We start from the raw sequence: 27,630 nt of genomic DNA on the forward strand, positions 1-27,630 counted from the left end.
CAATTCCCAGAGTTCCGTGGGAAGCGGGAGCAGTAAACCACTAGTCCCCAGCTACAATTCCCAGAACGGCTTAACCATTAATTCGCCTTTTCAGGGAACGCTGGGAACTGTAGCTCTGTGAGGGGAATCGGGGTCTGTTAACAACTCACAATAGTGCCATTATCAAACGGCAGTTCCCAGGATTCTTGGAAGGAAGCCGTGAATGTTTAAAGTAGTAAAATACTGATTTAAAGGGGCCTGGCATTCAGAGTTCCCATAACTATTTGTTGGGGATGACAACCCAGGATCAAACTTGATTTCCAGCAGGGGAACTGTGTGAGTCTGCTGCTACAACATCAACAGTCTTGCAGCACCTGAACAACTAAAGCATTTTATTGTGACATGCATCTGGGATGGGGGTGGGGTTGGTAGCTGGACGTTGGATGTTGCTGGACTCCCATCAACCGCTGACCAGCAGGGCCAGTGGTCAGGGAAGATGGGAGATGTAGTTCCAGGAACATCTGTCAAAGTGTGGGGGAGAGGATTGATAGTATGATGGCTATTTTTTTCTTAGGCTATCTGTCGGTGTGCTTTTCATCATCTTTTTAGCAATGTTTTTATCATTGATGTTCTGTAATGTGTTTGTAATGTTGTACACCCCCCGGGATCTTTTGATAAAGGGGGGTAAAGTGGTACCTGGGGTTAAGTACTTAATTCGTTCCGGAGGTCCGTTCTTAACCTGAAACTGTTCTAAACCTGAAGCACCACTTTAGCTAATGGGGCCTCCTGCTGCTGCCGCGCCGCCGGAGCACAATTTCTGTTCTCATCCTGAAGCAAAGTTCTTAACCTGAGGTACTATTTCTGGGTTAGTGGAGTCTGTAACCTGAAGCGTATGTAACCTGAAGCGTATGTAACCTGAGGTACCACTGTATATAAATTGATGCTGATAATAATAATAATAATCTGGACCACCACAAGTTCCTCATCCATGTCACTTTTCTGCATTACAAACCCACCTCATGTGAAGTGTTCTCCTGAGTTGCTGGTGTTTCTGCACAGGGCTGTGGATGTAAACAGGGGCAGAAAATTACAGACAGCGGCAATTACCGTTATTAATGTGTAGGTGTTGACAAAACATTTGAGCACCGGCCTACTAATTAGCACATGCAGTGTGATTTAAAACACCTTACCTGATTTCAAGCCGCAAGTGGGTTGGCAGAACAGATTTGTAGGTTTCACAACCTTGCTCTTGTGCCCCCGCCCTGGCCCATACCCAGCACACGCGGGACAAAAAATATTTTTGCTTGCTGCTGACACAGAAATCTGTATGCAGTGCAATAAATCCCTCCCTATTCTCTGTGCAGGAATGCACAAGCGCTTTACAACCTGGGGTGTGCCCAGAGAAAGCTATGCAGATGCCACACGCACAAAAGGGTGCGACTTTGGCAGCAAAGCTCAGCTCCATGAGATGCTTCCCTTTTATACCTCCCCCCTGGTAAGTTTCTAGTTCTTATTGAGGCCAGCTTGATGCATGCAAGGCTTGTTCGGTCTTGGAAGCTGAAGGGGTGGCTGAATAAGATTTTGAGAAGTCATGGAAGCAAGGCATTGTTGCTGCGGACCGTCCCTTGATATTTGTAGAAACGACGATGCAAAATACGGTGAAATAAGGTCCTTAACTTGCATAATTTGTGCAGGTGGGCAAACCCAAGTTCTTTTCAGGTATAGTTTCTTTTATTATCATTCTTTTTTAGTGTATGGCAATACAGACAGCTTTTGGCACGGGGTGTGGGCGGCAGCGGGGGAAAAGTTGTGCAAGAAAGCTTTCAGAGTGGGATGTCTGGCTACATTTGATTCCCACCCCCTCTTATGTAATAAGGTTCTTTCGCAACCCTCTTGTGCAAAGAAACAGTAACTATGCATGCAGGAGCCTGTTTCTGCACACAGAGCAGTTTTTTAAAAGGTATTTTTAAATCCTGTCCCTTGAAAATTGTATTTCTGATTTAAGAAATGAAAGCTTTTTAAAAAAAGGGTGCAGATCCTGCTGTCAGCAAATGAGGTGTATGTTGTGCACAGAGAGGCCAGGAAGGACGAGGTGGCCGAGTGGTTAAGGCGATGGACTGCTAATCCATTGTGCTCTGCACGCGTGGGTTCGAATCCCACCTTCGTCGTTACGGAATTTTTTGGGGAGGGAAAAGGCCGAAGCTCCATAGAGACACAGTCGCACTGAGATCTGCGGGGCTCTCTGGATTGCAGCCAAAGTGCCTGGGGACCCCCATCAGCCCCAGGCAGTATGCCCAGAGAACAGGGGATGATGGGAGTTGTAGGCCAACAAGATCTGGAGTACCACAGCTACTTTAACAAAGCCCAGGAATGACTGTTCTAATAAACAAATGTGTTTGGAGATAAGGTCAAGGCTGGTTGCAGGGGTTTGGGGTTTTTTTTTTTTTTTTTGAGGGGTGGCAAAGCTGTGTCTCCCCTTCCCGCCATGGGCTTATCAGGTAGTGGCAGGTAGCAGCAATTGGCTTCCATTTTAATTTCCCACAGTGCCTAGGGTTGGTGCTATGTCAGGGGCATTGTGGGTAATTAAAATGGCTGCTAGAAGACTCTTGGCTGAAACCATGGAGCCTTCAGTATTTGATTGGCTGAACCAATGGCTTGACTTACATCTCAGTTCACAGTACATATTAACCAACTAGTGCGCATGTAAACATATTAAACGGTGTATATACAAAACACCCTGAATTATTTTTAGACCAATGGTCCCTACACCCTAAGGTGGAGCATCTTAAATAGTTTACACTAGACATATATCTTGCATGATCCATCTTCCACAGCCGGAAGCGTTTTGACCCAATCTTCTCCAGTGGCCAACCTCGCAGGGGTGTTGTGTGGCTTAACCTGGGGGCAGGGAAATCTTGTAGTCTGCGCTGAGTTCTGTGGCAGAAGGTCGGGGTTGCAAAAATGTAATAAATAGAGATGCCACAGTCAAAAAGAATTGAGTTCCCAGAATTGTTAACCTCTCTGTGTGTTTGCAGGTTTCTGCTTGTAACAACAATGGATTCTTTTTGCAGTCATTATTTGGCACATTGCATTTTAACCCTGGGAGAAGAAAGCAAGCCTTAACCTGAAAAGGGTGGCGCTCTCTTAAATAAACCATTGGTGTATGCTGCAATGAGTTGGCATAGCTTAGCCAAATCTCCACCCATATCAACGTTTTGCATCGTTATGGCCCATCTTTCGTGGCCTGTTGGTGGCCAGATGAACATAAACACAAGAATAATAGAATTGTACATTTGGAAGGGACCCTGAGGGTTTTCTAGTCCAACCCTCCAGCAATGCAGGAATCTTAGCTGAAGCATCCATGGTGGATGACCATCCAGCCTCTGCTTAAAAACCTCCAAGGAAGGAGAGTCCACAACTTCCCCTGGGAGTCCGTTCCACTGTCAAACAACTCTTGTGGTCAGAAAGTTCTTCCTGATGTTGAGTTGGAATCTCTTTTCTTGTAACTTAGATCCATTGGTTCAGGTCTCTAGAGCAGGAGAAAACAGGTTTGCTCCATCTTCCATGTGACAGCCCTTGAGATATTGGAAGATGGCTGTCGTATCTTCTCTCAGCCAGTGTGGTGTAGTGGTTAAGAGCAGTAGACTCATAACCGGGTTCGCGTCTCTGTTCTTCTTCTTCTTCTTCTTCTCCTCCTCCTCCTCCTCCTCCTCCTCCTCCTCCTCCTTTTCCTCCTCCTGTTTCCTCCTGTCTCCTCTTTAGCAGGCTAAACATACCCAGCTCCCTCAACCATTCCTCATAAGTCTTGGCTTCCAGAACCTTTGAGGAACACTTGAGGGAACTGAGAGCCCTGCAAGATCTGCCCAATGGCCCATCTAATCCAGCATCATGTTCTTGTGGCAGCCGGTCAGATGCCTCTGTAATTCAGAGGCACCGTGGAGGTAAAACACACCCATCATGGCCAGAAGCCATTCATAGCCAGATCCATGTTTTCCCCTCACCCTCTTTCACCACCATCCAAACTGGTGGTCCTGGCTGCTGCTTCTTGCAGAAGCAAATCCCCTAGGTCCTCTTGCTTCTTTCCAGCAAGCCCGCTCCATGAATAAGTCCTCTGTGCTCGTCTCCCACCTTTCCGACCGCCACTCCCTTCCCTTCCCAATGAATGAGAAAAAAGGCGTGCTGTGCTCTGTCTCTCTCTGGTTTCCTCCTGTGTGCAAAGGCATCTGCCAATCGCAACCCTTCCCTTCCTGCTTTTGTGCCACCCGGCACCCTCTCATCAGACAAGAGGAGAGGAGCACCAGCTCTTCTTTTCCCTCCCCTCCCTTTCTTTTTTTCCAGCAGCCAACTCAGAAACAAGGAGCGGTTTGATTCTTTTTACGGGCAAGCTCTCTCTGGAGGACCACAGGCAGAGACGGCTGGCCAGGACTGAGTTGCGGCAGGCTTGCAGAATGCAGCTGTTGTAACCATCCTGTAACAACAGAGAGAAGGAAAGAGGACGGTTTTCCCCCACTCTGGAAGCTGGCTTGCTTTTTTCTTTTTGTGTGTGTGTGTGTGCGCGAGTCTGCCTCTGGATTTCTGGCTTTTCTCTGAAAACTCAAGTGAGTCCGTGATGTGAAGTTCCCCCGCCTTGCAGAGATTTTTCATTGTGGATGGTTGACCCAATCTGGCGTGGAAATACTCCGGAGGCAGCCTGGAACTGAAGGGTAATGGATCTTTCTCGTGCAAGGGAGTTTCTGGGAGGCTGGGCTTAACAAAGGGTTTTTATTTCATTTTAAACAGGGCTTAACAAAGGTGTTCTTATTTAGGAGAGAAAATGGTCCCAATTGGGAGAGGCAACCCAACCTTTTGGAAATCTTCTAAGATGCAGGGGGGTTCCGTCACTCATTGGAACATCAAAGCCAGCAGTTTGAGGGGGCGGATCCTGTTCAGGATTTTCTGCGACTTTCGTCTCCCCACCCACTCCCTGGCAACCATGTGGATGGGTGGGTGTAGCTGGGCTTCTTCGTTCCGTAGGCTTGGGAGAATCTCCTTTGGAGAAATGGATCTGGTCCCCGGGGTAGATTGGAAGCGAAGGACTAGGCTGGGTGGGATCCAGTCTTCCAAGTACATAGGCTTAGAGCAGGGGTCGGCAGCATGCGGCCCATGGGCCGGATGCAGCCCACAAAGACCGTTTTACTGGCCCACGAGCCGCCCCTGAACTGGCGCAGCGTGGTGCGGGGACTTGCTGAGCGGCGCCAGAAATTGCGTCTGCGCATTTATTAGAAATTGCACCTGCACATGTCCAGACGCCGAAAATCACTTCTGCGCGGGCATGATTTTCGGCGTCTGGGCATGTGCAGAAGTGATTTCTGGCACCGCGGACATGTGCAGACGCAATTTCTGGTGTCGCACTGCGCCAGTCCAGCCCATGAACAATCTCTGTGGGAGTGATTTGGCCCATGGCCGGTAAACCTTGCTGATCCCTGGCTTAGAGCAACACTTATAATGTTCTTTTTAAAGATGGTGGGGAATCTGTGGTCCTTTACACCTCTGGTCTCTCTCAACAATAGGCCACACCCCCTCTCCAGGATTCACCCTGCATCATTCTTGCTGCACATACTCCTCAGGTGCTTTTGCCTGGCTGGAATCTGTCCTTCAGCTGCGATTATGCCTTTTGCTCGCCTGGGTGGAGGGCCGTCTTTGCGCACACGTGTGTTTGTGTGTGTCTGTGGAAGCGTCTCTCCTTTGCATGGCTGTTCAGAGATCCATTGCCCCTCCCACTTCTGTCTCTGGCTCCACCCACCACTCACCTGTGGCCCCCCCATGTTTCCCAAGAGTCCTTGAGCTGGAAAAGATTCTGCCCCATAGGGACCAATTCCACATTCACTTTCTGGGGAATCCTTTGTCTCCTCCCCTCGCAGGCTTAAAATTCAAGTGAAATTGGGGGTGGGTGGGGGGGAAAGAGGAGAATTAACAGCTCTGCGTTATTGCTGGCTGGATTACATGTGTTTTCTTAAGCTGCTCCCAAGAGAGGCTAGTTTGGAACTGGGAGCGTGAAAAGTCTTACAGTAATAGGAACGCCCCCACCCTCTCCAGAAATCTGTAGCAAAGGAAAAACTGCAGGGCTGGAATAAATTTGCCCAACTGAAAAGGAACATATCAGTGAAAGGGTCTTCTCCTCCCCCCAAAATTAAAGTAGGCAACAGGGTATGGGGAATAAAATATGTCCAGGGTTAAAGAATGAGCGTTTCTCTCCCTTCTTCCCCCACACTTGCCAATTTCAATGGTTTATTTACAAAGCTGCCTGCTTCATGTGGTCTCAATTTTGAATGATTCATCCAAGCAGTTTGATTTTTCAAATGAGAGAAGAGCCCATTAAACGAACACAATGACAGGACAGACTTTGGTCGCAGACAGGGAGAAAGTACAGTTCAGAGAGTTAAAAAAGGCAGGAATATGTGATGTCATCAAAAAAGAGTGCTTTTGAATACACGCAGAGTTGCCAGATATCTTGCCTTTTTAAACACACACACACACAAATTTGTCCAAAAAAGTACAAAGACTTTAAAAGATTACTAAAGTGATAAATTGGTTATTGAAATTTCTTGAAAGACAAGCACACACGGATAAAGAGAAAATCAGAATAATGAAAAAAATGAAGACCTCCATAATAAAATTAAACAAAAAACAACAACACAACCCCAAGTAGTACTGTAGTTCAGCACATTAGGAGTCTTTGGTTAAAGGTAAAGGTAAGGGAGCCCTGGCAGTTAAGTCCAGTCGCAGACAACTCTGGGGTTGTGGTGCTCATCTCGCTTTACAGGCCGAGGGAGCCGGCGTTTGTCCGCAGAGAGTTTTTTCTGGGTCATTTGGCCAGCAAGACTAAGCTGCTTCTGGCAAAACCAGAGCAGTGCATGGAAACGCCATTTACCTTCCCACCGGAGCGGTACCTATTTATCTACTTGCACTTTTTGGCATGCTTTTGAACTGCTAGGTTGGCAGGAGCTGGGACCAAACAATCGGAGCTCACCCCATCGTGAGGATTCAAACCGCCGACCTTCTGATTGGCAAGCCCAAGAGGCTCAGTGGTTTAGACCACAGCGCCACCCGCGTCCCTAAGGAGTCTTTGATTACAAAGCAAAATAATTTAATTGGAGAAGAGATCGTACTGTGGCAAAGACACTTCCAGTGTCTTTCTGGTAGCAGAAAAATTGGGTTTGATTCAGGAGCCCAATTTTACCCAGCATAAGGGATACTGAGTGGTATAACTTCAACTTTCTCTAGGTTTGATCAAGTTGTGCTCCGTTGGAATAATATAGCCAAATGGACTCTCCTTGTGTATTCCTGCTGTAAATAAGGAAGAGCTCTCTATGGGGGCTGATTTTTTTCCACCCTGCTATAAACTAGGGGCGGATCCTCCTCTGTTAAACCTCTGTCCCACCAGCTCCTTAACCTGGTGTGAACCAGCTGTAATTCTGCTGGAGCCAGGAAGACTGTGTGCACATTCCTGTTTATTCTGGCTTCAGTGTGTTGTTCCCACCACTGGTGTTGGAAGCCATGTACAGTGGTACCTCGGGTTACAGATGCTTCAGGTTACAGACTCCGGCAACCCAGAAATAGTACCTCAGGTTAAGAACTTTGCTTCAGGATGAGAACAATAATCGTGCAAAGACAAAGAAGGGACGTTCTTTCATCAGTGGTGGGAATGTAAAAAAGTTAAAAATTTCTGGGAAATGATATACAATGAGATGAAAAAAATGTTAAGATATACTTTTGAAATAAGAAGCTTTTCTTTTAGGGATGATAGGAAAGGATAGGAAAGAAAAAATCAGAAGCTTTTCTTTTAGGGATGATAGGAAAGGACATAAGAAGAAAGGACTTTAAACTTTTCCAATATGCTGTAACGGCAGCCAGAATCCTGTTGGCCCAGAAGTGGAAACGAGGAGATACCAACGATAGAAGAATGGAGACTAAAACTGATAGACTATGCGGAATTGGACAAATTAACTGGAAAAATCAGATATACTAAAGACCAAAAGTTCATCGAGGACTGGGGGAAATTGGTGGATTATCTGAAAAACACTTGTGGTATAAATACAACGTTAGTGGGATTTCAAGAGGCACTGTAAAAAATCAAATATGTATTGTTTATTAAAAATAATGGGAACAAGGAAGAATAATGACAATACAAAACAAGGGAATGCGTATTAAAGATACAAAAATGGATGACTCTCAGAGACGCTGAAGGAAGTTCAAAATTGACACAATTTATTGTATTCGGGTTAAAATGTATAAAATGTATAATTGGATGAAAATTAATAAAAATTAATTATAAAAAAGAGAACAATAATCGTGCAGCAGCGGCGCAGTGGCAGTGGGAGGCCCGATTAGCTAAAGTGGTACCTCAGGTTAAGAACAGTTTCAGGTTAAGAACAGATCTCCAGAACGAATTAAGTTCTTAACCCAAGGTACCACTGTACACATGATGTTAGCCACAGCCGTTTGATGCGTTTCCCCTCCAACCACCTTCCAACTGATCTGAAAACGTAGGCCATGTTCGCTTTGGGGTTAAGCTGATGTCTGTACAGTGGTACCTCGGGTTACATATGCTTCAGGTTACATACACTTCAGGTTACAGACTCCGCTAACCCAGAAATACTACCTTGGGTTAAGAACTTTGCTTCAGGATGAGAACAGAAATTGTGCTCTGGCGGCGTGGCGGCAGCAGGAGGCCCCATTAGCTAAAGTGGTGCTTCAGGTTAAGAACAGTTTCAGGTTAAGAACGGACCTCCGGAACGAATTAAGTACCTACTTAACCTGAGGTACCACTGTACGTTTGAGGCAGCCATTGTACACAAACAGTGGACAACACATGCCCAGATGACGGCTTCATAAATTAGGAGTTAGCATGGAATTAGCATGGTGGTTTGCAGGGCTGGGGGAAACCAAACTGCTCATGCGCACTGGATGAAGACATGTCTGCCCCCCTCCCAGTCTGGTGTGCACAGCAGTGTTCAAATGCAACATGAAACGCAGCGGGAGGGAATGACCTCACTGCGTTTTTGTAGAATCATAGATTTGGAAGGGACCCCAAGGGTCATCTAGTCCAACCCTTGCAATGCAGGAATCTCTGCTAAAGCATCCATGAAAGATGGCCATCTACCAGTGTGTACATAGCCCAACTGTCTGGCTTCTTTTGTTTTAAACCTGGAGTAACACTTAGTGACCATCAGTGCAATTGACTTTCACTGGGCTCGTTCACCAGGAAACAACTAATATGAGCTCTCCTGAACTAGCGACTTACCCTTTCTTCACTCAGTTGAAATCCCTGCAATTCTGGGCTGCATCAATAGGAGTATAGCATCTAGATCAAGGGAAGTAATAGTGCCACTGTATTCTGCTCTGGTCAGACCTAACCTGGAGTACTGTGTCCAGTTCTGGGCACCACAGTTCAAGAAGGACACTGACAAACTGGAACGTGTCCAGAGGAGGGCAACCAAAAGGGTCAAAGGCCTGGAAACGATGCCTTATGAGGAACGGCTAAGGGAGCTGGGCATGTTTAGCCTGGAGAAGAGGAGGTTAAGGGGTGATATGATAGCCATGTTCAAATATATAAAAGGATGTCACATAGAGGAGGGAGAAAGGTTGCTTTCTGCTGCTCCAGAGAAGCGGACACGGAGCAATGGATCCAAACTACAAGAAAGAAGATCCCACCTAAACATTAGGAAGAACTTCCTGACAGTAAGAGCTGTTTGACAGTGGAATTTGCTGCCAAGGAGTGTGGTGGAGTCTCCTTCTTTGGAGGTCTTTAAGCAGAGGCGTGACAACCATATGTCAGGAGTGCTCTGATGGTGTTTCCTGCTTGGCAGGGGGACTTGATGGCCCTTGTGGTCTCTTCCAACTCTATGATTCTATGATTTCACCTCTACTACCTCTTTTCGCTCTGGAATGAATCTTAAGGGCCTCTTTGCAATCATTCCTTTTTGGGGCGTGTAAATTTGGAGTAACTCTGAAGGATAATTCCCCACTCACCTCTCCTCTCTCCCTTAACTCAACTGAACTCTACCTGCCTCAGAGGTTTTGTGTGTTTGGCTTTGTGGCCACGATTCTCACTCTGCCTTTCATCTTGGAGTAATTCTAGAATTTGTGGACATCCAGGGAAACGCAAGTACCGTATTTTTTGCTCTATAAGACTCACTTTTTCCCTCCTAAAAAGTAAGGGGAAATGTGTGTGCGTCTTATGGAGTGAATGCAGGCTGCACAGCTATCCCAGAAGGTAGAACAGCAAGAGGGATTGCTGCTTTCACTGCACAGCGATCCCTCTGGCTTCTGAGATTCAGAATATTTTTTTTCTTGTTTTCCTCCTCCAAAAACTAGGTGCGCCTTGTGGTCTGGTGCGTCTTATAGAGCGAAAAATACGGTACTTGTTCACACAGCATAATTTGCTCCTGCAAGAGGTAGTGATGGCTACCAATCTGGATAGCTGTAAAAGAGGATTAGAGGAATTCATGGAGGATCAGACTACCAATGGCTGCTAGTCAGAATGACTAAGCTCTGCCTCTGTCATTAGAGGAGACCATATACCTCCAAATACCAGGTTCTGGGAATCACTGGTAGGAAGAGTGCTGTTGCACTTGCGTCTTGCTTGTGGGCTTATTTCCACAGACAGCAGTTTGGCCACTATTGGGCCATTTGCCTGTTCCATCAGCATTCTCCTTATACTCTTAGGAAATCAGAAGTATCTGCTTTGCAGCTGATAAATACCACAGCTTTGTGACTCACCCTGGTGTAAGCCAAGAGTCAATGAGATAGAGTCTGTTCTTCCCTATTTCCTCCTTTCATTTTCAACTTTGGGGTAAACTTTCAAGAAGAAGAAGGAGGAGATCTTTTTGTGGTCTGTGGATAAATCCCTCCCTTTGTTCAGCTGCTAGGTGTGGACTGGGAGTGGTTGCAGGAGGCCTGGGGAATCCGATCAGGACAACTTTAAACTAAATACTGAGAGAGAGGGAGACAATATCACAGACAACAGAGTAAAACCTGATACTAGAGATAACACCTTCATTGATATATAGGGAACTGAGGTGGTGCTCCAGAAACCTTCTAAAGAAGGAAGCAGCTAGAGGGGATGGCTTATGGTCTCAGTTGACTCTATACTAATGCCCAGAGAATGGGAAACAAGAAAGATGAATCTGAGCTCTTAATAGAAGATGGCAAATATGACCTAATAGGCATTACTGAAACCTGATGGGATGAGACTCATGACTGGAATGTAGAAATTGAGGGGTATAAACTATTAAAAAGGAATAGGGCAAACAGGAAAGGAGAAGTAAAACTGCATGTAAAGGATGTGTACAGTTGTGCAGTGTTAGAAACTGAGATATGAAAGCTGGGAGGTAAATGGCACCTTAAACCTTGGTAATGGGTACAACAATAGAATGTCTAGGCGCAATTTTTTAATAGCAAGAATATAAAGCTGAAAATGAACTGCAGCTAAAATCTTATATTTATTTCTCACATGGTCTAGTCCTCATCTGAAGACTGCAAAAAACAAAGCCATGCTTTACCTGTCTGCCCCACTAATATTCTTAAGAGAATCTCTTCTCCAGTCTTCAGAGAGTGACTGGAAGTGGAGAGGCAGAAAAAGGTCCTCCTTTCCTTCCACTCTGCAGTTTTAATCTGAAATCTTAGGCGCAGTACTGCCCCCAGAGCTCAAAAACAGCTCACACTAATGAAATTCCTTGTCACAAAACGTGCCTAGAACAATGGGAGTTTTGAACACTGTTGTGAAGAGATCCATGAGGAGCTGGCAAATGTGGATGAGGTAACTCTTAAGTGGATTTGTAGCTGGTTGACTGACTGAACCCAAAGAGTGCTCACTAATGGTTCTTCATCATCCTGGGAAAAAGTGAGAAGGGTTCTGTCTTGGGACCATTTATAAACGACTTGGCTGAGGGAATTGAGGGGATTTGCAGATGACACCAAACTGGGAGGGGTAGCTAATGCCTCAGGAGACAGAATCAGGACTCGATGACCTTAACAGATCGTAAAACTGGGCGCAAACTAACAAAATGAATTCCAATAGTTCACAGTTCAGGAGTACACTTGAAACTGGCATTGCTCTGGATTGGCAAGTGGCGATAGCTTTGGTCAAGAGTCTGTGTGCGTGCAGGTTCTGCTGGTGTGCTGGCATCACGGCAGATTTTGTCACAATTACGTATGCTGGTGAATCACACTGCCTAGGTAGATTTTTCAGGCCCCTGTCTGTATCTTTAGATGCCAGATAAAAACTTTATTGTTTTAATGTGCTTTTCAGTGTCACAATTTCAGAGAATTCGTTAGAGGCTTAGACAATAAGGATTAGTAGTGGGGGTGCTGTGCAGAATTTCCAGAATCTCAGATGCTGTTTTGCAAATAACAGGTCGCTAGCCCTCATTGATCATGGAAATAAAACTTGCTTGTTTGTTTGTTTTTAACCTGATGACAGTTTCATTTTGGTTCTTAGCTGCCTTGCCCTATTTGGGTTCAGAAAGGTGTGGTATTGATATTGCAGTCAGTAACTTGCCCATGGAACCCATTGCCACTGATGGGCAGGGGGACGTGGCTCAGTTCTGTTGGGTTGGTGAAGCAGACCCCTGCAGAGAGCATGATTGAAGTTTCTGCTCATTGGTTGGTAAGTGGAGAGTTCAATCCTGCTGGGTGCTGCTTCACAAGTACTCCATGCAAGAAATTCTGTGCTGAAGCAGACCCCACCTCTGCAGGTGCCAGGATCGCCCACCTACCGGTCACCTGATGTCGTTATGACGCTAGATGATTGATAAGTGGGTTGCTCCACCCACTTGTCAAAGTTATCTTCCAGGGTAGAGGGAGATAGAGATCTGGCCTGCTGGGCCAAAAATGTGTGCCCCCCCCCCAATATATCAGATAAGCACCTATGATTGCATAGGTACTGGCTCCCGTTTCTCAATTGAGAGAGAAGTGTGTTCTGCAAATCCTGAGGGGACTCTCTTTTCTTCTGTATTGCTTTGCCTTGAGTAATACTTGTGGCTGAGTGGCACTAATAAATACGGGTTTAGGATGCTCTGCTCCTGGCTTTAATAAAGCCCGGACTTGCAACTAGCAGATGCACAGCGTTTGCAGGTGATGGATTTTCCCATCATGCCTTGCTTCTAAACCTGCATGTGGCTCCTTGTTGGCTATTGTTGGAAGAAAGGCGATTAAGTGCATGGCAGCTCTTTCATAACGGCCTTAGGTCATGTCGGGAAACGCTGGAAATCCAGGATGCCCATTTTAAGAGCATTGTGTGGGCTTTTAAAGGGCTTTAAAGTGTTTTGCTGAGCGGACCACATCTGGGAAGTGGCCAGAACCACTTGCTCCAGACGGGTTTGATGCTGACAGATAATTTTAAAGCAGCTGGCTTTTTAGCTGGCGTTGTGCTCTGAACACGCACACATTAAGTTTTGTTGGGGTAACACATGCAGTAAAATGAGTGGATTATACCAGTTTAGGCTGCAAGTGGGGAGGATTCCCTTTTTCTTTTTTAAAAAATGCTTCCCTGGATTTAAGAAAACCCAACAAACCACACACTCAGCACATCTGTATGCAAGTGGAAAAATAGTGTAGCTGGGAAAGCTCGAGTCTGGAACATTTCTCACTGCTATCCTAGGCTTTTTGTTTTTTTAAATAGCAGATTGGTGTTTTGTTTTTTTTATAATGTGGACTCCCGCCTCCCTCAGCGACCAACCCCTCCTCTTCACCTGCACTCTAAGGTGGCACAGTCTGTTCTACCACCTCGCTCCACTGCTTGTGGAGAAAGTTGTTTTTTCCCCATTACATTTATTCCAAATTAGCGGAAGCAGGTGAACTGGTTGTTCCAGATTGAAAGTAATGTGCTGTGATGCGTGCATCTGCATGTATATAATCACTCAGAACAGTATATTTTTTTAAGTGAAGCGACCACAGCCATACATGGAATTTGGGTCATAGAATAAGAGAATTGTAGAGTTGGAAGGGACCTCAAGGATCATCTAGTCCAACCCCCTGCAATGCAGGAATATGCAGCTCACCCGTACAGGGATTGAACCCGCGACCAATGGTGTTATCAGCATCACACTCTAGCCAACTGAGCTGTACGGTGGACGCTCGGGTTGTGAACGTGATCCGTGCGGGAGGCATGTTCGCAACCGCGCAGCGCCGCAACCGCGCATGCGTGGGTTGCGATTCGGCGCTTCTGCGCATGTGCAAAGCGCGATTTAGCGCTTCTGCGCATGCTCAACTGCTGAAATCCAGAAGTAACCCATAATGGTACTTCCGGGTTTGGCAGGTCCGTAACCTGAAAAAAACGCAACCTGAAAAATCTGTGTCCCGAGGTATGACTGTATATGGCAGATAGATTTATACATAGGAAGAAAAATCTAGTTTAGCAGGGGCAAAGAACAGGGGATGTAGGACTTTTTGTTGGGAAAATTGCATGGGGGGGGGAGGAGTTGCTGCTCTCCCACACCCTGGTGTAAAAAGCACAGCTTTTGCACATAGATGGCCCTTTAGAAATGCTAAGAAAACAATACTCTGGCAGTGCTGGCCGAACAACTGTTGCCCCGTCCCTGGTTGTTCCTTTTTTCCTAGCATTTCCTTTCCTCTGCAGTGAGAGGATGCTAACTAAAACCTCCTCGTTTCCTGCGTCCGGAAAGACGCATTTCCCTTCTCCATGGAAAAGGGTTGGAAAAGGGTAGGATCCATGAAGGGGCTGTGGCTTGGAAGAGACAAGTCGCATCTGCAGGGAGCCTGTCTGCAGTTTCTCCAATAAGTCCTTGATTGTTCCAGGTACGGATTCACCTCTCAGCTTTGCCTACCCTTTCTGATTCCTCCCTGGGGTTTTATCTGGTGGCTCCAAATTGCTGTAGAAGCCTGGGCTGCAGCGCAGTGTGCCTGTACGGTCCTGAATAATGAGGACTGGCAACTTGTTATCTGCAAAACGGTATCTTTTATTCTGGCATTTCTGTGCAAAAGCCCCACCCCACGGCCGTTGCTTGTGGCTTGGGCCTCTGTTCAAAATGTAGAATCCTGCACCTGTGCTTTGCTTCTGGGAGGGAGGTGCCTGCCCCTGCGTTTTGCAATTGCCAGTGATTTAACATTTTTACAGATAATACCAATTTGTGATATTTTTTGCCATGTAAAGTTATCTGGAGTGCCAGTGGGGGTGGAAAGGGGTAGCGTGTTCCTTTCATTTATGTGGAGGTTTATTTCAAGCTGCTCAGGGGAGGGTATATGATGCTCTGCTTACTCGGCTACTTTATTCTTAACAACAACCCAGTGAGGTAGGCGAGGCTGAAAGAGGGGCTAGCACAAAGTCCACCAGTGAACCTCTTGTCTTGACTGACTTGGAATTTGAACCTGGGTCTCCTCAGTCCCAAGCTGCAGGAATTCAACAGGCAAAGTTTCTTACTGCATAGCATGTGGTTTGGACTTAGGTGAATATTTCAGCAGGTTTCTTGAAGGAGGAACATTGTGTAAAGCATGGGTGATGCTGGGACCATTCCTCTCAAGTCTTTTAGGCTGGTCCTCAGGACTCCTTCCAACTCTATTCCCCTTCCCAGCCACACCCTCTCCTGGTCCTTCTTCAAATCCTCCTCAGGTGTGTGCTTGCTTCGGCAGCACATATACCAAATCCTCCTCAGGTGTTTTTGCCTGACTGGAATGTGCTCTTGAACTATGAAAATTCCACTTGCTTTTCTAGATACAGACTAGAGATGGGTATGGGAATGTGTTTAGAAAGCAGCTGACCGTACAAAGGCAAAATTAACTTTAGTTCCTCTGCCCACCTTTGCCTCTGACCCTGCCCATCCCTGACATATGGCCCCCAGAAAGTTTTCCAGAAGGAAGGCGGCCCTCAGGCTGAGAAACTTGCTGCAAAACGGGAGAGAGCCCCCACCTTTTAAAGAAAACAAGCCGCAGCTTTTTATTGGAGATGTAACAGAAGAGCTCTGGGTTGAGCTTCCATTTTGATATTTTGAGGATCTATCCCATTCTCAGCTTGCCCCACTTTTTAGGAGCTGCTGCCTTCTGGAGTGTGAACCTCCAGGGAGCTGTCACCTAAACAAGCTCTTGTCACTGCAGAGCTGGCTAGATCACTCCAGGTTTCTAGGGCACAGCCCAGATTTGAGGAGGGCGGAGGGCCCGCTTGCATCGGTTGAAGAATGGCTGTGGGATGTTGTTGGATGAGGGCTGTCTCTGCTAATTGAGGACGCTGGACTTAAGAGTGTCATAGACACACACACACATGTTGTCATGCATTCTACTTGTAGGAAGGATGCCTGAACTGACTCTTCCTGTCCAGAGAATCTCTGAGCATGCCTAGAATTCATTAGGAAACTGTATTATACTGAGTCATGCCAGTGGCTCATTTGGAGTTTTAGCATGCTCTGCCTCTGAGTTTTAGCCTGCTCAGAACAAAAGTGCTGTTTAAACTGTTCCCTCAGTTTAAAAGTCTGAATCCCTGCCCAAGCTCTGAGCATCTTGCTTTATTTTCTTCTCCTTCGGAAAGTAGGGCTCTCTGGTACAGTGGTACCTCAGGTTACATACGCTTCAGGTTACAGACTCCGCTAATCCAGAAATATTACCTCGGGTTAAGAACTTTGCTTCAGGATGAGAACAGAAATCGCGCAGCGGCGGCGTGGCGGCAGTGGGAAGCCCCATTAGCCAAAGTGGTGCTTCAGGTTAAGAACAGTTTCAGGTTAAGAACGGACCTCCGGAACGAATTAAGTTCTTAACCCGAGGTACCACTGTAGTTAATTCTTAAAACGAGAGGTGTTAGGGTTTACACCCCATAATTGATTATGACTACGTTCTAATACAGTACCTCATCTTAGAGACTGCTCCCAAAAGCCTGCTGTGTTGTCTGTAGACGGCGCAGTTTTGGCTACCTAAGGATCTTCACAATTTGCTTTCAGTTTATGGGATCATTGTTATTATTTCTCATGGGCCAGGATGAGTTCCACCATTAGAAATACAGTGGTACCTCGGGTTAAGTACTTAATTCGTTCTGGAGGGCCGTTCTTAACCTGAAACTGTTCTTAACCTGAAGCACCACTTTAGCTAATGGGGCCTCCTGCTGCCGCTGCACCGCCGGAGCACGATTTCTGCTCTTATCCTGAAGCAAAGTTCTTAACCTGAAGCACTATTTCTGGGTTAGCGGAGTCTGTAACCTGAAGCGTATGTAACACGAGGTACCACTGTATGGTGGGGGCGAGCACCCCCAGAAACGTTTTTCATTGTTCTTGAGGAAAGAGAAGCTTTTTTTATTGACTGCTTTCCCTCTCTCCACTCCAGAAACATGGCTGTGTCTCTCCTGGGAGCCTGGAAAGGGAGGGGGGGCTGCCATTGAAATGCTGAAGATCAGCTGGAAGGCAGGCAGCTTTGCAGCATGTCAAGGGATAGGAGGGAACTATAGCTGGGAGGCGCCTGGCTCCGGCCTCCCCGGGGGACGTTGGCCTGCGGCCGGTTGGCGTTGGATATGCGCTGCTCCTCAGCTGGTCATGCATGCTCTGCCTTCCCTCCCTGTCATCGATATGATGAGCGTGTGGGGAGTGTAAGGAGGGGCTGAGAGCGAGAGTTTTTGGACAGGATCAAGAGGGAGGCTTTTCTGGCCAAGGGGGTGGAGAGAGAGGGAGGAAGGAGGCTCTGCAGAAGAGAATGGGGGCAGAATAGCCTCTCACTCCACCCCAGCAAAGCTCCTGTGCACTAAATGACTACAAAAACCTCAGGCAGGAATTCAACAGGTGTGGAGGGAGCTTTCCTGTTGAATTTCTGGCGCCTCTTTGTGGCTGCAAAGGCTTGAAAGCCTTAGATGGGGGCAGCTGTAAGGTACCGGCTACGGGGTTGCCGTAGCAACCGCTGCACTTTTGCGGCCTACGCTCCTGCTGCTAAAGGGAGAGGCCTGCTCTTCTTCCCGAATGGTAATGAAGGAGGCAAAGAAAGCAGGTCCTCTTTGAACAGAGAAGGGGGAACGTTTTCTTTCCTACTTCTGCTCCCCACCCCATGTACAGGTTCAATGGTAGACACAGGTTGAAGCCTAGACACAGCCTAAAGGGAATCTCAAAAAGGTGTGAAGATGAAGCTCTGGCTTTGGGGAAGGGAGTCACGTGGTTTTCAGGGCAGACAGTCTCTCTGCAACCTTCCAGTCCACACTCAGTGCTTTAGATTGTAAAGCAGGAACCATGAACCTTTTATTTCAGCTCGAGGGCCACATTCCCTTCTGCACGAACCTCCTGAGGGCCACCTTAAGGCAGAGCTTAAGGCAGAAGGTGACAGAGCAACAAAGGTAAAATTTACCTTTGTTACAGGAGGCTAGTTTCTACATACACTCGCACACTCCTCCCTTATCCTCCATCCAGCATTATTAGAAAACCTGGATGCATGTAAGGCAAAAACGCTCTGGGGTGTGTGAACCTGGGTTTTGCCTGGGGAGAGCTATGAGGGCCGGATAAAGACCTGGGGGGGGGGGCACATTCGGCCCCTAAGCCCGAAGTTCCCGACTTCCTCTGCAGTCTTATAGTGCTGCCCAGAGGGTGTTTGTGGTTGGTCACAGAGAGAACAAGAGAGGCTGGCAACTGAATCATAGAATTGTAGAGCTGTAAGGTACACCAAGGGTCATCTAGTCCAGTCCCCTGCAATGCAGGAATGAGAAAGAGCAGAGCAGGCTGCCTTGAACCCGCCCTTGCTCACCCACAGACTGGAGTGCTCCTAGTTCAGGGAGCCAGACAGTCCTTCCCTCTTCCAGGATACTCCATTCCATTCCTGCTCCCTCCCTCCCATGATTTTCTCTCTCTTTTCTCTTCCCTTTAGTCCACACACAGAGGACTGATTTTTATTTTCATATGTATGAAAATATACGATTGGGGGGTGGTATAGGGGAGGCCACGTTTTTGGGCCAATTGGGGAGAGGAGCTGTATTCAGATGGGGGGGGGGTTCAACCTGCGTGACATTTTCTCAGCCTCTTGGAGCTGCTGGGGCTAAAGGTTTCTGGCGTTTGATTTTAGGGCCCAATAGGAGCAGCAGGCCAAGCAAGGACTTTACACTGGCCGTGTTTCGGTTTGACGGCCGCCGGTTGCCGACCAGTACCCCTCCAAACACACACACATCCTTTCTCTACAGGCCCATCCCCTTTGCCTCCCTTGCTGTTCTATTTCCTGACAGGCACAAAGCCTGACTTTCTCTACCCACATGGCGGGCCCAAAATACCCAGCAGCTGACATCCTTGCAACTGTCTCCTGAGAGACAGCTGTCCCAAATTCATTCCTGCCTCCTCACCACCCCACCTCCCCGTCGCCAGTCCCCCGCCATGCATGTATGTGAGTGCATGTTTGCATGTGTTCAGCGGCCCCTCTTCTGCTTGGCCGTGGTTTCGCAGCCGTCAGGTATGGGAAGAGGTAAGATGAGGCTAGGAGAACAGACTGGAAGTCTGAAGCCTGCAGAGCACTGTGTGTTGTCTGTGTGTGCTGGGGGATGTTTGAGGGTGTGTCCCTGTGTGGCAGGGTTTGGAACGTGTTTTCTGGAATCGAGATCTAGGCCAATTTTTTTAAAAAGGAACAGTCAGCCTGGGAATTAAATCTGCTGGGATGCGGGGAGGGGGGATTTTGGAGGGGACGACTGGCACATTCTTTCCAGCCCTGCCCAGTTTTTGATCCAGGAGAGTTTATATGCAGCTGATAAGGGCACTCGCTTGGGCTCAGAAGTAAATAGAAGCTGTGGCATTGGATTTGAAATGAAGGGAATCTATACAGGGATATGTGCTCTCTGTAATGGTTCTCTCTGCCCCCCTCCACAGTCTTCACTGAGGAATGCCAAAGTATTTCGTGGAGTGGGTGATGCAAGCTTACAGCAGTTGCACTAATAGTTTCTTTGGCTTTTGTTACCACTTCTTGGAGGTGGAGGGTTGAGCTATTCTGCCCTTGCTTGGCATCCTGACCATATAAACACTCATGCATTGAGTGCCCACTCCTGTATAACTTGAGATTTCACCAGTCCCTATATTCTCTCCCCCCACCCCCAGGTATCTTTTGGAAATCATAAGGGCTACAAACTTGACGTGTTTGTGTGTGTGTTAGAGAGGGAGGGAGATTCTCATGCAAACACAGAAGTATGGAAGATTCACTCGATTGTGGGATATTTGGGGTATGTTTTTGTGCTGGAGGCGGGGTCAGGGACTGAAGTGGGTGTCACGGTCCCTTGGGGTCAAGTAGCAACTGCTGTTTTGTGAGTTCCTTTAGAGAAGCAGAAAAGCCCTGGAGGAAAAAAGGGCTACAATTTTTACTTGTCGGACTGCGGCGGGGGTGGTTTTGGTGGAATAGCAGCTTTGAGGGGGCAGGAAAGGTTTGGCAGGAAAATGGCTCCGAGTGGAAAGTCAAATACTCCTTCCCTTCCCACGGTCCCAGTAAGGACCAGAGTCTACTTCACTACCACCACTGTAGCTGGTTTTGGTTGGCATGTCATTATGCCATGCAGGAGTATTCCTTCAGATGCTGTTGGACTACAACTCCCATAATCCCTGACTATCAGCCATGTAGGCTGGAGTTGATGGGAGTTGTATTCAGTTATATCTGCTGATGCAACTGCAATGCATAGCCTGGTCATTTTCTTATTTATTTATTGCACTTATATCCCACCTTTTTCCTCTAAGGAGCTCAAGGCATACATAGTTCTCCCCCTCCTCATTTACCGTATTTTTTGCCCTATAGGATGCACTTTGTCCCCTACAAAAATGAATGGGAAATGTGTGTGCGTCCTATGGGGCGAATGCAGGCTTTCAGGAAGCTATCTGCAAGCCTTGGGAGCCTGTGGGAGTTCCCACCGGGCTCCCAAGGCTTGCGGACAGCAGCCTGCAGCCCAAAACCCGGGGAGCGCAGCGGAGTGCGCCCCGGGCTTCAGGCTGATATCCACAAGCCTGGGGAGACTGGCGGGAGTTCCCGCCAGGCTCCCCAGGCTTGCAGATAGCAGCCTTTTCTGGGGGCTGGGGTCAGGGGAAGCTTGGGCTTCCCCCGCCCCAGCCCCACGCCTGGGGGGTGGGAATATTTTTTTTCTTTATTCCCCCCCCCAAAAAAAAGTAGGTGCGCCCTATGGGCCGGTGCACCCTATAGGGCGAAAAATGTGGTAATCTTCACAACAACCCTTGTAAATTGCATTAGGCCAAGAGGCAGTGACGGGCCCAGGGTCACCTGGTGAGCTTCATGGCTGAGTGGGGATTTGAACCCTGTTCTGCCAAATCCTAATCAGACAAGGGCTCTTCCAAGTTGGGCTTTTGTTTTTGTGGGTTGTGTTCTGCAACACATACCATTGGTGCAATATTAGTGCATCAGTGGTGGATTTATTCTGTACCATCTCCATAAGAACCTGCTGTGTGTCTGCACGTCATTCCACTTTATGAGTTATTCTGCGATTCTTGCCTCGTGTTATTGACTTTATTGCCGCCTAGAAGCCTGCAGGCTTCTCGCAGGCATCTGGTTGGCCACTGTGAGAGCAGGATGCTGGAATAGGTAGGCCATTGGCCTGATCCTGCAAGCACATCTTATGTTCTTACATTTGCTCTTGCTCCATAGAGCGACAAAAGGAGGGCCAAAAAATAAAACCAGAGCATTTGCAGTATGAAAAGCTGCAGAGTTTCCGCAAGATGCACTGAAGTTGTATCTCTGCCCTGAAACTTTTGTAGCCACAAAGCAGGATGGAAAGCAGGGTCACGTCTAAACTCTCCAAGCGCAAAACGTCAAGAACGCGCAATAAAATGGATGTCTGATCTTTTCCATGCTCCTGTTTTACCTAAAATAGGTGGAGTTGCCATCCCCCTTTGCTGCTTGCATCAAGGTCAGACTAACAGCCTCCCCTCCACCATTTCCTATGACTTGCCTCTTATTTTATCTCCAAGTTCCTTGGGCAGCCTCTGGCCAGGCTGAGCAGCCCTGTTGCGGTCAACATCCCCAGCTGGAAGTACGAGAGCCACACCCGGGAGTGCGCTAGCCAGGCTGGAGGGCCTGTTCTGGCAGCTGGCCCTTAAGGGGGGGGTAGCATTTAGAACCGGCTGGGCTGCCTCGTGTTTCAGCTGCCCAGAGGGCAGGATGCTCTGCCTGCGTGCAGAGCAGAAACGAACGAGGTTGTGGAGGCCCAGTCCAAGTGATAGATGACGACAGGGCTTTGGGCAGGCGCTGCCAAGACCTTGTGTATGACTCTGGAATGCTTCCGGAAGGAAGCCTGATTCAAGCGGACGCCCAGAACTTTAATCCTGAACCGGGGTTGAGGGGGTGTTGACACAATCCCTCCTTTAAGCTGCTGGTTTGCCTACAGGGCTCTTCCCTCAGCCTCCCATGAGCGAAAAGCTGTAGCTCCATGGCTGAGCACATGCTTGTCGTGTCAACAACACCCGTTTCAACCCCTGGACTTGAGAAAGGCCCTGGTCCAAAACACTGGAGAGAGTCGCTGCCCATCTGTGTGGGAACAGGGGCAGTCAATGTAGTGTCCTCTGGATGTTGAGGACTACCACTCCCATCAGCCCCTGCAAGTGTGATAAGTGGTCAGGGATTATGGGTTTTGTAGTCCAGCAACGAACGGGAGGGCAACATCTTTGCCACACCAAGTGTGCACACTCCCAGTTGCTTTGCGTCTAGCGTATTCCCATTGGTGGTTTGGAAAGTGATGTTAGCCGCAATCCATATCTATCCTATTGTTTCTTATGAAATAGTGTGTTTCCCCTCCAAAAGCAGCTTCAATCCGAATTGAGGAAAAGAGCTACCTAGCTGTATGTGTACACAGCCAGTATGATTCAGTGATAAAGCAACTTCCCATGAATATATACTGCTAGTAGCCTTTGTAGGACAGTGTAAATTGGGGCTGGTAGACCAGTATGTGCCCCCTCCTTCCCCAAGGGGTCCAGGGCCCCTTCAGCTTCTTAACCTTAGCCTTGACCCATGCCTGTATTAAACAGAATGATGTGACTGAGTCACGAGATGGTGTAATGGACTGTGCTGGCTACAATTGCAAGTGAAATGGGATACCATTTGTGAATCCTTCCCTTATGCTAAAACAAACAAGCACTTTCTGCAAATAAAATAATGTGTGTGCATCGGGGACAAAGGCTCCATTCTAGCCTGTTTCTGACTTTGCAAATTCTCCCGTTTGCAGAGAGGCTTTTGAAAAAACAACACGAGAGAGCATTTAAAAAGCAATTCCCTCTTTCCGTCTTAAGTGGCACAGTCTATTCTACTGTTGTTTCAGAAGGGTCCCCACTCTCTATATACAGCCAACTGACATTGCCTTCTACAGAGTTAGTCCATTGGTCCATCCAACTCAATATTGTCTACTCTGACTTGACATCAGCTGTCTGTCGTATCAGGACATTCCCAGCCATACCTGGGGAAGCCGAGGATTGAACCTGGAACCTTCTGAGTGCAAAACAGAGGCTCAGCCGCTGAGCTACCACCCTCCTTAAGTGATAGAGCAGGCTGAGCTACTTTTGATGGTGGGGATCCAGTCTTTTGAATGCTTTATGAGCAAAACACACAAGACTTTGCAGCAAACATAGGATGAGCACGGCAGGAAGTGGTCTGAAAGTGGTCAATGGCTTCAAGTTGCAAGAAAGGAGATTCTGACTAAACATCAGGAGGACCTTTCTGAAGCTGTTCAACAGTAGAATGGGCTTCCTCGGGAGGTGGTGGATTTTCCTTCCCTGGAGGCTTTTAAGCAGACGTTGAATGGCCATCTGTCCTGGAAGCTTTAGCTGAGATTCCTACATTACAGAGGGTTGCCCTAGGTGATTGTTCCAAATGTACAGTTCTATGATTTCATTCGCTTAATGTGAGGAAGCATTTAAAAAAATGCAAGTTGCCCCCGGGCAGCCTGTCAGGCCGAAAAATGTTCCCTCACCCCTGCCTTTATTATTATTTTACTGTTGTTAGCCGCTCTGAGCCCGGCTTCGGCTGGGGAGGGCGGGATATACCGCATTTTTCGCTCTATAAGACACACTTTCCCCCCTCCAAAAATTAAGGGGAAATGTGTGTGCGTGTTATGGAGCGAATGCAGGCTTCATGGCTTCAGCGAAAGCAACGCGAAGCCTCTGGAGCGCAGCAGGAGTGCTCCCGCTGCGCTTCGGAGGCTTCGTGTTGCTTTCGCTGAAGCCAGGAGAGCAAGAGGGGTTGGTGCGCACCGATCGCTCTTGCTCTCCTGGCTTCGCTTCGCTGGAGAGGCGCTGCGCAGCTTTCCTTCTCTGCGCAGCGCCCCTTCAGCGAAGCGGGAGGAGAAATGGAAGGGGCTCCGTTTCTCCTGCCGCTTCGCTGAAGGGGCGCTGTGCAGAGAGGGAGAGATTTTTTTTTTCTTGTTAACCCCCTCTAAAACTAGGTGCGTCTTATGGTCGGGTGCATCCTATAGAGCAAAAAATATGGTAAATAAAATTCTGTTATTTGTTATTATTTAGGCTTCTGCTTGATTGTGTCTGCCTCTCGCTCTCCCTCCCCCCCCAGGAAATGAAGTCGTGGCGGCAGCGCTGCGGATGACCCACCCGCTGTGAAGATGTCCTCCATGGACCCTCTGCCTCCGGCGACCCCTCCGACCCAGAAACCCACGCGCATCATTAAGCCCCGCCCACCCACCAGGCCACGACCGTACTTGCCCCCCAGGCCGGACTCTGCCAGGCTGAGCCGTGGACCAACTCCACCTTTGCCCCCAGAGGGCTCCTCAACTGAGGCTGCCAACGATGGATCCACTAGGTCGGCTGATCCCCCCTGCAGCCAACAGCAGCAGCTCCACAAGCTGCAGAACTCTGGTGCCGTTCGTAAAATCGTCGTGCGCTTCAGCCACACGGAGAAAGAAGAGGCTGGGAAGCCGGCTCAGCCTGCTGTGAACTGCAGCCAGGTGCCTGTCACCGAGAATGGGGAAGAGAAGATATCGGAGGGGAAGGAGGGGCAGTTGGGTAAGTGAACTTGGCTATAAGGCTATGTGGCTGTTTGTGGCTTCCTTCCCTATTATCGCATTGGCCTGAATATAAGCCTCACATTTTTCCCCCCAAATTCTGACCATGAAAAGTTAAAAGTGTGGCTTAAATTTGTTACCTTACAAAAAATGGCTTTTACGATATTGCTGCTGAAACAGACATATGGGTGTGAGTGCCTGCAGAATTTTAAGGGAGCGGCTTATATTCGGGTACAGCGGTACCTCAGGTTACAGACACTTCAGGTTACAGACTCCGCTAACCCAGAAATAGTACCTCAGATTAAGAACTTTGCTTCAGGATGAGAACAGAAATCGCGCCCCGGCAGTGCAGTGGCAGCAGGAGGCCCCATTAGCTAAAGTGGTACCTCAGGTTAAGATCAGTTTCAGGTTAAGAACGGACCTCCAGAATGAATTAAGTTCTTGACCCGAGGTACCACTGTATTGTCTTTTTTCTTTCCCTCCCTTGAATTTTAAAGGTGCGGCTTATATTCGGGTGCGGCTTATATTCAGGCCAATTCGGTATCAAAATATTTATAGATCACACTCATTAGAAAACGCAGCAAGGCAGTATACAACATACAGAACACAAAGTAAGGTAAATAAAAATGTCTTTGGCTGGAAGGTAACCTCTGGCCCTGCAGGCCTTGGGATGCTTCAAAAGCCATGTGCATCCCGAGCTGGAATCTCTGCCCCAAGTAATGGTGAATTGTTTTGCTTCTTGTATAAATTGTGCATCCAAAGCATGTTTGCATATCAGCCCAGGCTGGTCCATTAGGCTGAATGGGGCCCTGCCTTGCCAACTTCATTCTGCCCTCAAGCAGCCCTCTGTCCTTAACAACCAGTGAAGCAACAGCCTTAGCTGTTGAATTTCTCCTCTTCAGTGTCAGTATTGCCCTTGCAGGGAGGTGTGATGGGGACACAACTAAAATAGGCTTCATTCACACAACAGTTTGTTCCGTTTCCTTAGCTCAGAGCTTTCTAAACTGTGTGTCGCGAGATGTTAGTGTGTCGGCTGCGGTGTGTAGGTGTGTTGTGCGAATTCTCCTGGTGCTCCTCCTGGCACTGGAAAGGGGTTAGTTTAACCTCCAGTTTGCTAGTAAAACCGAATAACAGCCTCGTGAAATGATGCATGTCTAAAACGTGTGTCACCAACGTGAAAAGTTGGGAAAGCTCTGTCCTAGCTGTTGATTTCCACACTCTACTTGAGCTTTCCAAATTCCGCGATCCCTGTTCGTAGGATCCCTGTTCGCTTCCAATTCTGCCTCCCCCCATTCCTGTCCTACCTCTATCTTTGTGCATCAGTGCATGGCAATATCTAAAGCAGCATCTCTTCGCACGGCAGAGGCTCTGTCTTATCTTCGACAAGGCCTCCAGTGTTGCTCCTCTTCTCTTTTTTTTAAATTTATGTATTTGGTTTTTCAGATTTAAATTTTACAATCATATCCAACATACAATATAAAAACAGGATTCCAAAGAATCTCCTGGACTCCCCTGCTCCCCTTTGTGGGTCCTATTGTTAGCCATTTCCTCCTGCATCTTTTATGATAATGCAAATTTTTTACATCTCCATTGTGTCCAAAATTCACCATTAAACTACAAGTGTTATTCCAATCCTACTAATGATTTTAGGTTTTTAAGACAAATTATAAATTTCTCCCATTCCTTATTAAAAATTTGGTCTTCCTGATTTCCGACGGTTCCGGTCATTTTAGCCATTTTGGCATAATCCGTCAACTTGATCTCCCATTCTTCTCTGGCGGGGGCTTTATCTTCTTTTGCTTCTCTCTTTCCCACAGATCCCAGTGAGGATCCCCAGCAGCCCGTGTTGCATGTGGTGGAGCAGAACGGCGTCGAGTCGCCAGCCACCTGCCCCTCAGGCTGCCCCTGCATCTGCCATCAACAGCGGCCAGGCATGGTCTTGGCCTGGGTTCCGGCACATTCCCAGCAGGCCGACTGTGAGGACGGGCCTGCCTCAGACCTCTCGTCTTCTGCGGATGAGGGAGGGCCTGTCTTCCAACACCTCTTGGTGCTCAATGCCCCAGCTGCCCCCAGCCCCCCAGCCTGCAGTGGGCGGCCCCCTAAATCCCGCCGTTCTCCCCGCAGCAAGAAGCCCCCTGACCCGCCTCCCTCGGCCAACGGGCACCCCGAAGGCGGTGTGGTCTTGACGGGGTACCGATCCACCGCCGAGCCTCTTCCGCTGCGTTGCCCGCCCTTGATGCCCAAGCCCCCCCGGCGCAGCAAAGCGGGTTCCCTTGCCTCTTTGGACGGTGAGGCCTTGCCCCCCGCCATCCCACCCAAGGCCCCCACGAAACCGCCTCGCAACTCCTTAGTTCCTTTAGCCTACTCTCGCCGGAGTTCCCTGCAGTACCCGCTGGAGATGAACCAAGCTCAAGGCGACACCTGTCTCCTCTCTGCGGTGGAAGGGCTCCTCATGCCTCCCCCCTCAATGCCCCCGCCGCCGCCGCCCGTCTCCCAGGCACAGGCGCCCCTTCCCCTCCCACAGAACCAGCCCCCTCTGCCCCCTTCCTGCCAGTTGCCCACAACCATGACTCCCCCTCCGCCCTCCCAGCCGCCGCCGCCATTGCCTCAAGGCCTCCCTCCTCCTCCAACCCAGCCACCGCCACCCTTGGGTGAAGGACCGTGTCAAGGTAACGACAGCACCCTGTGAGTGAAAGACATAATTGGGAGAGGGGGGCGGCCTAGGA

The 27,630-nt window shown here is 48.3% G+C and overlaps 1 protein-coding gene across 6 annotated transcripts in view; it reads left to right on the forward strand.

Moving 5' to 3' along the window:
- Window positions 1-27,630, forward strand: part of ARHGEF15 (Rho guanine nucleotide exchange factor 15) — a 289,598-nt gene that overhangs the window by 12,308 nt on the left and 249,660 nt on the right. For 3 of the 6 annotated variants that reach the window (XR_014557102.1, XR_014557103.1, XM_083706606.1), the window contains exons 1-3: window positions 3,726-4,682; window positions 24,457-24,905; window positions 26,722-27,573. Coding sequence is in view for 4 of the 6 variants with exons in the window: in XM_083706606.1 (XP_083562732.1) it covers window positions 24,506-24,905; window positions 26,722-27,573 (1,252 nt within the window). In the remaining 2 variants the exon portion in view is untranslated. Of the gene's footprint in view, window positions 1-3,725; window positions 4,683-18,922; window positions 19,384-24,456; window positions 24,906-26,721; window positions 27,574-27,630 lie in introns of those variants that run through there. The other 3 variants (XM_083706605.1, XM_083706607.1, XM_083706608.1) reach the window with 2 other exon arrangements.

This window comes from Podarcis gaigeae (assembly GCF_964106915.1).
Source record: "Podarcis gaigeae genome assembly, chromosome: 13".
Taxonomy (NCBI): Eukaryota; Metazoa; Chordata; class Lepidosauria; order Squamata; family Lacertidae; genus Podarcis; species Podarcis gaigeae.